The sequence below is a fragment of the Anomalospiza imberbis genome, chromosome 15, assembly GCF_031753505.1.
Source record: "Anomalospiza imberbis isolate Cuckoo-Finch-1a 21T00152 chromosome 15, ASM3175350v1, whole genome shotgun sequence".
NCBI classification, from domain to species: domain Eukaryota; kingdom Metazoa; phylum Chordata; class Aves; order Passeriformes; family Viduidae; genus Anomalospiza; species Anomalospiza imberbis.
In genome coordinates this window covers 17,473,675-17,483,724 of record NC_089695.1, presented here as the reverse complement: position 1 = coordinate 17,483,724, position 10,050 = coordinate 17,473,675, and the positions used below count along the sequence as shown (strand labels likewise).

Here is a 10,050-nt window from a genome sequence, read left to right as displayed (position 1 = left end):
GCAAGGTGAGCACCGTTTACCTGTCAGCTCTGCAGGATTTCAGTGACACATTCCCAATGTCCATCCTCCCTGAAATGTCCTTTGGTGGAACACACACCCCTGGAGGAGCAGAGTTTGCCAAAAAAGTGTCTCTGGAGCGAGGGATCCACACTGCTCCACATCCAGGTGACCCTTGGCTTTCATTTCTCACCTGAATCCCTTTGGATGGCTCTGATCCCATCAGCAGCTCCACAGGGACCTGGGAAACCTCCAGGTAAGGCCAGGACAAGGTGGGGGCTCCTGGACTGCAAATGAATCGTAAATGAACAAATTCCTGTGAGCAGGGGGACAGTCAGGACCAGGGCAGGGACTGTCCCCTGTGCTGGCACTGCTGAGGGACCGCGAGGGGTGTCCAGTTCTGGGTCCAGTTCTGGGCCCTCAGGCAGGAGGGACCTGCAGGGGCTGGAGCGTGTCCAGGGAGGGGAATGGAGCTGGGAAGGGGCTGAGCACCAGGAGGGGCTGAGGGAGCTGGAAAGGGGCTCAGCCTGAGAAAAGGTGGCTCAGGGGTCCCTTCTGGCTCTGCACAACTCCCTGGGCAGTTCCAGTGCCTGAGCACCCTTTCCATGGGGAAATTCCTGCTGATGTCCACCCTGAGCCTGCCCTGGCCCAGCCTGAGGCCGTTCCCTCTCCTCCTGTCCCCGGGAGCAGAGCCTGATCCCCCGGCTGTCCCCTCCTGTCAGGAGTTGTAGGAAAAGCAAAGAGGGGCAGATTCCCCTCCCTGTTCCAGCCCCTGGAGCCTCCTGTGGGGCAGCTGGGAGGTGCAACCTGCTCCCACCCTGGGGTTGGAGTGCCAAGAGCACCAGAAATGAGCCCAAGCTGGAGTTCACTGCCATGGCCAGAGAGGAGTTTTTATTTTTAGGAACACCACACGTCACTGAGCACAGGCAAGGACTGGCACCACCAGCCAAGATGGGCAAAGCTGAACTGGGAGGACACAGGAGCAGCCGTGGAATTCCAGAGTGGGGCCTTCCATGAGACTCCTCCTTTTCCAGGGGAATTCTGCCACTGCTGATGGCACAGTGGCATTGCTGGGGGCACAGAAGCTGTGCTGTTGTTGGTTGATTGAGCTGCCAGGTGGTTCCTGACAGGGTTGCTGAGCCCAGGGAGGGACTAGAGGTGACACAGGACATGGACATTTGGTGTTCGGAATTTCATCCAGTTGGAAGGGGGGGAGCCTTTTCCCAGTGAGAGCTTTTGACCTTTTTGGCTGGTGAGCCGCTGTTCCCGTTGACAGAGCCTTGGGAATGTTGTCCCTGGGGAAAGTGGGAGTTTATTTTAAATTAAAAAGAGATCTTTTCCTAATGCACATAAAAACAAAGGAGAAAACAACGCCTGAAGGACAAAGCAGAACCAAAGAACCCCTCCCTGTGCTGCTGGTTCCATCTCACTCCAGGAAATTTCACACCAAGATTTCGATGCCCTACAATGGGAACATAGAAAAGCTTTTTCTAAGGATTTCTTTAAGAAATTTGACGCTTGAGGTGAAACCAAGCCAAGCTGTTCTGCAGCCTCGTGTGCCCAAAGCCCATCAAAACCCCTGTGGGCACTTCCACAGAGGAGGAGGATCACAGCACTGAGGCAGCCCTGGGTGGGTTTTTTCCAAACTTTCAATAATGGCTTTTTTTCACTCCGCAGTTCTGGTGTCAAGAGTAAAGTTAAATGATTTTTTTTGGAAATAAAACCCTGTAAAATCAGGTCATTGCCAACCAGGTCCCAGTGATGGACCTGGAATACCTTCCACCACAAACACCAATAATTTGTGCCTTTCCAGCAGCCAGCAATTTTCTACCTCAGCATTCCAACTGGGACTGTTTCTGCCCAGTGTCCTTCCGAATCCTATAGGAAAAGGATGGGAAGCTTTATCAGTGACTTTGCTTTGGAAGAAGTATTTAAAGAAGTCAGACACCATGGCCAGGAAGCCACTTGTTCTTCTCATGCACAATATTTCTCTTACTGAGCAACATTTTTGTTTGTTCCGAGCGGGATTTGTCTGTTTACAGTAAATACCTGTCACATAGCAACAGAAATATTACTAAATAATAATACATAGAATGTTAAGCTCCTTGGTCTAGAAGCTTTTAATGAAAAAACCACATGTTCCTGATAAAAAATAATAAATAATGTCAGCTTCTCTTTGTACATTAAAAATATCTGTACATGGTTCCACGATATGACAAAGTACAATTGTATTTTCTAGGCTCAGGGTGGCATCTCTGGGGTAGATCTTCACCTAAAAGAGGTCAAGGCTCGTGGTCTTGATCCTGCATGAAAATCCCTTTCCCAAATTTGTGGAGTTTAGAGCCTGGCCCACCCTTTCCATGCAAAGGGGGAAGCAGCCCACGAGGAACGTGGCAACACCAACATGCAGGAAGCAGCTGAGGACTGGGATCTTTGCAAATGGTGAGACTGGAAAGTCTGGAAAACTTCTTGCCTCGACTGGAAGAGACCAGCAACAAATAGAAAAATAAAGGTGGCAAAGGTAAGTAGAAGTCTCTCTTCCAAATGTAGCTAGAAAAGGGTTTAGGTGGTTTGTTTTCCAAGATGGCACTTAGTGATCCATTGGCTCTGGCTCCTGGCCAAGCTTCTGCTGCCTCAGAATGCCCAAAGTTAGCTCAGAAGAGGGATGGGAACAGCTCTGGGCTCCAGGGCACGTCCCATCCACTGGGAATGGCAGAGCAGGGCCATGGCTCTGAGCTGGGCTGGCCCTGCTGGCCCCACTGAGCTCCTGCACACCCTGGGATCCTCCCCGGCCAGGAATCACCACCAGGGTCTTCCAGAGCTCTGCAGCGTGGGGGGAGCAGCAGCTGCTGCTGCTGCTGGCCTCGCCCAGGGCTGGAACCAAAGGGCAGCCAACATTTCCTCTTGTTCTCCTGGAGAAAACGTGGGGCTGCTCCTCCCCTGGCAGTGCCCGGGCTCCAGGCAGAGCCAGCAGGGATGGAGCAGTTCGGTGCCACCCCACAGCTGTGACCCCCAGGACAGGGTGAGCTGAGCAGGGGGCAGAGCAGGGGGCAACTGGAAAGGAGCAGCTGGAAAGGAGCAGCAGGAGTCCCTGGCTGGGTGGTTTAGAGCTGTTTTGGTCCTGGCTTTGCCAGGAATGCCTTGCTCCTGGAGCAGGGCTCTGGCACGGCTCCAGCTGCTCCTGCAGGGACAGGGACAGAGTCCTGACCCTCCCCATGCTCCCACCCAGCTCCCACAGCTGGACATTCCTGGGAATTCACTGCAGGAGGCACCACGACAATGCAGATGGATGAATTTTCAAGTCCTGCTGTCTGTGAATCCCTGGGACATCCTAAAAGGCCTCTGTTCCTCCTCTTCTGGGCCAGGACTAGAAACAGGACTCTTGGGATTCGGGGTCGGTGTGGATGGGAAGCTTCTCTTGTTCCTGGTGGTGCCCGTTGTGTAAAACCGTGTACCTGGGAGGGGAACACAAACCTCTGTCAGTGCCAGCTCAAATGCCAAACTGATGGAAAATAAGATTTGCAAACCCCAAAGTATGTTTAAGAGAGTGATTCTTCCAAATATCCAGATCCCACATTAAAAAGTGTGGAATCCCTGCTTTGCTCTGTAACAGGGAATGAAATCTTCAGTTTGGAGCAGTCAAAGCAGTCCCTGAAAACCAAGAAACTGTTGGGTTTCAGGTGTCTGAGGTGAGCTGCGCTGCCTGAGTGTGCTTGGGCTGGAGGATGCTCCTGCAGGAATTCCCAGGCTGGATGCTGGCTCCCAGCATGGCCAGGGCACTGAATGTGCAGATATTTCCCTCAAACATCCCTTGGAACTCCAGCACTTTAAACAAGGATCAGGAATTTGAAAAATGTGCTCCCAACGAGTTACAGACTGGATGTCAGAGACAAGCAGAGACATTTTGCACCTCACACTGAACAGACTCCAACGAGACGGCCACGAAGAGAGAACAGAGCTGGAACTGATGGACCAGGTCAGACAGGGACACTGTGAACACAATCCACCCGGGAGTCCTCGGCAATGCCAAAGGCTCTGCCACAGACGGGACACAGGGAGGAGAGCACTGACACCTGGAGCAGCTCAGGACGATGGACAGGGACTGGGATATCCAAGGTTCCAGGTGGACAAGGACTGGGATATCCAAGGTTCCAGGTGGACAAGGAGTGGGATATCCAAGTTTGCAGATGGACAGGGACTGGGATATCCAAGGTTCCAGGTGGACAAGGACTAGGATATCCAAGTTTGCAGATGGACAGGGACTGGGATATCCAAGGTTCCTGATGGACAGGGATGGGGATATCCAAGTTTTCAGATGGACAGGGATGGGGATATCCAAATTTGCAGATGGACAGGGATTGGGATATCCAAGGTTCCTGATGGACAGGGACGGGGATATCCAAGGTTCCCGATGGACAGGGACTGGGATATCCAAGGTTCCTGATGGACAGGGACTGGGATATCCAAGGTTCCAGATGGACAAGGACTGGGACACCCAAGGATCCAAACCTTCCTCCGTGTTCTGCGGCCGTCCCAGAGTGGAGCAAGAGCAGCAAGAGCAGGCGGTGCAGACTGTTAGAGGTTCATTAAGCTAAAGAGGGGTCATTAAGGTGTCCCGGGATGTCGTGTGGCACAAAGTGTCTGTCTGAAGCCTCTGGCAGTGACTTCAACACTTCCAGCTGTTAACCCTGTGGGGAAAGAGGACTGGTAGGACAGGAGGAAGGAGCATCCCTGGCTCAGGGAGTGCCTGCTCATGGCTTGCTCAGGTACCGGCACATCATTCCTCAAATATTCCCAACATCTCCAGGAATCTGTTAAGGGCGTCCTCTGCTGCCAGGCTTTTGTGTTCCGTGGGGTTTTTCCATACCCTGCAGCTTTTCCCTTCAAATGTAAGTTCAGAGCCACCTGCCAGTTGTAGGGCACCGCTTTAGTGTTGGACAAAAGCTGGGATTTTACAGCCCTGCTTTTGTTCTCACAAAAAGTTTTTGTTCTCTCTCTTTCCCTGTGCCTTCACTGATCTCTCTCTGAAAATACGCCTCATTTCTCAGCTCTTGGTACCTGTGGGCAGCAAGTTTCAGAGAAATTCTCATCTGCACCCAAAATTCAGCTGCTTCCCCTGCAGGAACACACTTGGTGTGCCTCAGCTCCCACCCCATGGGTGTGCCAGGGATTTATCCTACAATGCAAGGAGGAAACAGCACTGGAACCCTCCCTGTGTGGGCTGAAGGCTTCAAGAGAAAGCAGCCAGGTAGGTGTGAGAAATAAATATATTCGAGGGAGCCAGAATACGTATACAGGGAAAAAAAAAGGCATTAAAAGGGTTAAATTAATTAAGTAAATTATATACAGCAAATTAATTGTGCCCTTTTCCTGCCCCTGATGGGCTCCTCTGATGGGATTTGTGCTCAAAGAGAATCCCAAAGTGGGGATAGCATTGCTGTCACTTCCCCGGGAGCTTTCCCCAGATCCCAATCACCCCCAATAAATAAATTATAAAACAATAAATCCCAACAATGGGAAGGCACTGCCCCTGCAGGGACCTGCTGCAAACCCTCCCCATGGCCCTGCTGATGGCCAGCTTGGGGACAATTGTGTCTGCCAGCCCAAGGGGCTCTGGCTGACAGCTGGGGTCAGCTCTGGGCACGGCAGGGCAGCTGTGGGGATTGCAGGACAAGAGCTCCAGCTTATTCTGGGAATTTGGCAAATCCCAGGGAGAAGACTCCGAGGGGATGCAGTGGCTGCAGTGTTCCCACTTTCACTCCCTGCAGAGCTGTCCGCCACACCAACCTGGACCTTTATTAGGAAAGCAAAGCCCAGAAATGGCTGGGTTTTGGTTTCTCCTGGAATGAAAACCACACACCATTTTCCCACAGCCCGAGCTCCTGCTCAGTCCCCACCCCTGGGATCAGCCCTGACCTCTCGGGGACAGGAACTGGGAGGGTTTGGATCACACTGATCATAAATAAAATTACAAAGAGAGGCCAAAGCCAGGCTGGCCCAGCCACAGCCGAACCCTGCTGGCTGAGGGATTCGTGGCTGCACTCCTGCATTTTCCACCTCCCCAAACCCACCCGAGTGTGCAGCTGCCTTTGCTCTCTGTTCAATAATCCCTTCCCACTTCACAGCTGCTTTCATTGTGAATTGCTTCCCTCCTGGACGGGCAGGAGGTGGCTCCTGCTGTCCTGACAGTCCCTGGACACGCAGGGCAGGTTCTGCAGCTGGCCTTTGTTCAGGGAGGGACCAGAGCTGCCAGCTCTGGGCTTTTGCCACTAAATCCATTCCCCCTCTGCTCAAAAAAGGAAGGACAACAGGCAGAGTTGAGATTTTGCTGCAGAAATAGGGATGGGTGGGGGGATTTTGGGTGTGCAGTACCTCAGGTCTCACTGGGTGCACAAATGTTTAGACATGAGCTACACAAAAAGGTGCTAACCCCCAACTTTGGCTTTATTCACAAATCCCTTTGTAATTCTTGTATTATAAATTCAAAACAGTTACTGACAGAGCCCCAGAGAATGCAAGAACAGAAGAGAAAATCCAGGTATCAAATTCACTGAGTTCTGAGCTGTTCACTTCGTTTGCTTTTCTCATTCTCCAGACTTTTCCACTTTCAGATATTTTCCCCATTTCTGATCTGGAGCAAGCCTTCAACTCCTCGTGAGATAAAAAAAAGAAGAAAAAAGCAGAAAAGAGCAGATTGCAATTGATGTTCAATGCCCTTTGCTGCTTTTATCAGGGGACTGATCTCCCCACTGTGGTACTGACAATTTGGGGAGTGAACATTCACTGCCTGTGTCTTCATTTGCTCCTTCTCCAGTTGCTGAAGCCCAACTCCAAATGAAACACTTCCAAACACTTTTCTTCCTTCACCTACAACCAGAAACTACCCCAGGGACAGCGACCATCCCACCTGGAACAGATCTCCAAGGAAAAGGCAAGTAGGTGATGGTGGCTCCCACTGTATCACAAACCTCCTGTTATTTGCAGGAGCACCCAGGAAAGATTTGGGGGCAGAGGAAAGCAAGATGGAATGATGTAAAATGGGATAAACTGGGAAGATTTGCTTTTGGCTTGAGCAGAATCCCGTTCTCAATAATGTATTTTTTTTACCATTTTTCTCCTCAACCACCTAAAATAGTGGAAGGTAGAAGAGGTTTTGAGGTAAAAGTTGGCTGGAGCCACATTTTAAATGGAACTGAGCTTCCAAATTGAATGAAGGATTGAAACTTTTCCAAGACTTGACAATTGTGTTGCCCCACAATTTATCTTTCCCTGCATTTTCCTTTCTCTCCCAAAGTGATTTTCCTCTGGAATATTTGCGGCACCACTGCTGGAACTTCACCCTCCATATCGTGTCCATTCCTCAAAGCCCTGCTGCTTCCGGAGGGACTTCCAAGAGCAAGAACAAATAATTGATCTGAAATGGGGATTGTGGTGAACAGTCACTTGGCAGAGGTTATTTTCATGAACACATCCCTGAAATCAGCCTTGCACCATCTGCTCAGTTCCAGAATTATAAATTCTGAATTAGAAAACAACAGAATTCTTAAGCCACTCCAGAAGTGAGGGGAAGAGAGCAGCTTCAGACGATTTTTGTGATTTATCCCAGCCTGTGCTGGCTCTGCTCTGCTCCATTCCTGAGTCAGGAACGGGTGGAAAAGAGCCTTTTTTATTTCTGTGTTCTATGGCAGCCACAAAGCCCCAGGAACCAACCCCTGGAAGTGCAGGATGGGTCTGGGTGGCAGCAGGAATTCCCCAGGCTGGAAGCACCGGGAAAGATCCCACAGGTGGAATTGCAGTGGGCCAGGGACAAAATCTGAGCGGGTTCTCCAGGACATCAGGACGGTCCCCTCCTCTTGTCTGCCTGGAAAGGGACTTTTGGTATTTTTGGAAAAATGGGACATGCTGGGAAACAGAGAACTGTGTGACACAAAACCCAAGAATCTCTGGAATTCCCTATTTTAATCTGTGATATTTTTTCCACTTTGAAAGAGCAAAATCCTCAAATCTGAACTCCACCAAATGTCAGAATGAACTGGGAACAAAATGCATTGCTCCATTTCCATCTTCTGCTGAGAAAATGAGTTCACAATTCCAAATTAAATGGAATTTCACAAAACATTTGCTTTTAATGCAGCTGCATGTGAAACTTCCCCAAATGAGACCAGAACTATCCCTCTCTCAGCATTCCCAGGTTCACAGACTCAAGAAAATTAAAAGCTTCTCAGTAACTCTGTAACCTCTGGGCTGAATTTGTCCTGCTCCCATCCCTGCAGTGAAGTTCTGCACTTGGCCATCAGCATAAAATCATTAGAGCAGGGTAAGAATAAATTGAATTATCCCATTACAGCCCAATGTGAAAACCCAGATCTTGGGAAAACGTTGGGATTGCTGAATTATTTACATGGCTCTGACAGGAATGTTGATTTTAGAGTCCTTTGTAGTCAAATATAAACATAAATCTCTCTCTGTCTCATGACAAGTGTTTATTTTCTCACTCCTGAGCAGTTAAGCTGAATCTCTTAATTATCTTTAAATCAAATATTTCTGTTCCAACCTTGGGAGCTGAACTCAGCTCTCATCATTCTTTGCTAAATATCAGGCAGAAGTTTTATAAAACATCTGTCTCCAGCCCACATCAGCCAGCTTTCAATGCACTTTGGAGGATTTCTGCAGAAATCCAGATTCAAAATCAGCAGTTCTCAAGTAAGGAAATACTTATTTCTCTTGAATAAGAGGATCATTAAAAAAAAAAAAAAGTTGTTTTTTTGGTTTTTTTTTTGGTCTCCGACAAGTCTCAGGAAACAGAGAGAGCATCTCCCAATGTTTGTGTCTCTCCTTTTTTTCCGCATTGTCCCATCATCTCTCTTTTTTCTGGCAAACCAAGACTAAACCCCCTCCAGTCCTTTTGTTTCTGTGTTTGCAGGAGCTGTGGATCCTTTTCGAGGAGGATGTTTAGAAGTGCAGGCAAATAATAACCTGAAATAGGATCTTGAACTGAAATGTCCAAACTCTTCAGCATCTGGTTTCCTTTTGGTTTTCTCCTGCTGAATTTCACCCAAATTTTGTTTCCCTGGGACTGCAGGTGCTCATTTCCATCTTCCTTTTTTATCCTCTTTATTACCAGTCTCTATTAATGAATTTCTCTGTGGTCCTTTCCAATCCCCCTCACCACAATTGCTGAATTTGATAATTTTTCCCTTTTCCCACTCTCCTTCTGCTTTCAGCTGCTCCACCTGGATAATGTTTATAATTTTCCCTATTTTCCACTGCAGGATGTTTTGCTCAACTTCAGCTCAAATCCTTGGAATTTGGGTATTATGAACAGGAATTGGAGATGGAAACCAAGGGATCCACACAGCAACCACGGGGTGGGGATGGCCCAGAGCTGCTGAGCTCCTCTGCTACAGATTTGTGCCATTTCAGTGTTGCAGAAGTTGATGTTTCCACAGCAGAAACAGCAATTTGGGCACCAAAGGACAGAAATGAAGCAAATTTCAAAATCAGCGAGGAGCTCCTTGTTTGCAGTGAGTGAAATGCATTTGCTGATTATGAAGCAGGGTAAATAAGTAAACAAACGAGAGAGGCCACTCAGGGGATGTGGGGGAAAGGAACCCTTTCCCCTTTTTCTCCCATTAACTCCCTATTTCCATTCCTCTCTCGTTAATGTTAAGCTTGGCACTCCATTACAGGCTCTAATTAGCTCCAGATTTTGGCCTCCAGTTCTTTTTTTGCACCACAATTAATGCAACAGTCATAAGAGCCCCAAATCTGATAATGAGGAGAGCACTTGGAAGTGCTCAGACACAGCAGAAACCCGGAGCAGCCCATTAAGAGCAGCTCCCAGCCACCCCCAGATGGGATGGCTCAGAGTGGGCTGCTGGGTTTAAGTGTTTCAATTAATGAAACACAAGCAGGATCAATTAATAATGTTCAAATGGAAGATAATGATGATTTTTTTAAGGAGGAATAATTAAATCTTTTATCTGCTGGGAAAAAAAAAACAAACAACTACATTTGTTAAATCTGTGGAGTGAAACAGTGGCAAGACTTGGA

General features: G+C 48.7%; 1 protein-coding gene across 4 annotated transcripts in view; it reads right to left on the bottom strand.

The window, feature by feature from the left end:
* Positions 1–2,099: 2,099 nt before the first annotated feature.
* Positions 2,100–10,050, bottom strand: part of HTR4 (5-hydroxytryptamine receptor 4) — a 48,909-nt gene continuing 40,958 nt past the window's right edge. For 2 of the 4 annotated variants that reach the window (XR_011004413.1, XR_011004414.1), the window contains 2 exons: positions 4,507–4,685; positions 2,100–3,452 (listed from right to left, as the gene is read on the bottom strand). Coding sequence is in view for 1 of the 4 variants with exons in the window: in XM_068206224.1 (XP_068062325.1) it covers positions 3,365–3,452 (88 nt within the window). In the remaining 3 variants the exon portion in view is untranslated. The remainder of the gene's footprint in view (positions 3,453–4,506; positions 4,686–10,050) is intronic. The other 2 variants (XM_068206225.1, XM_068206224.1) reach the window with 1 other exon arrangement.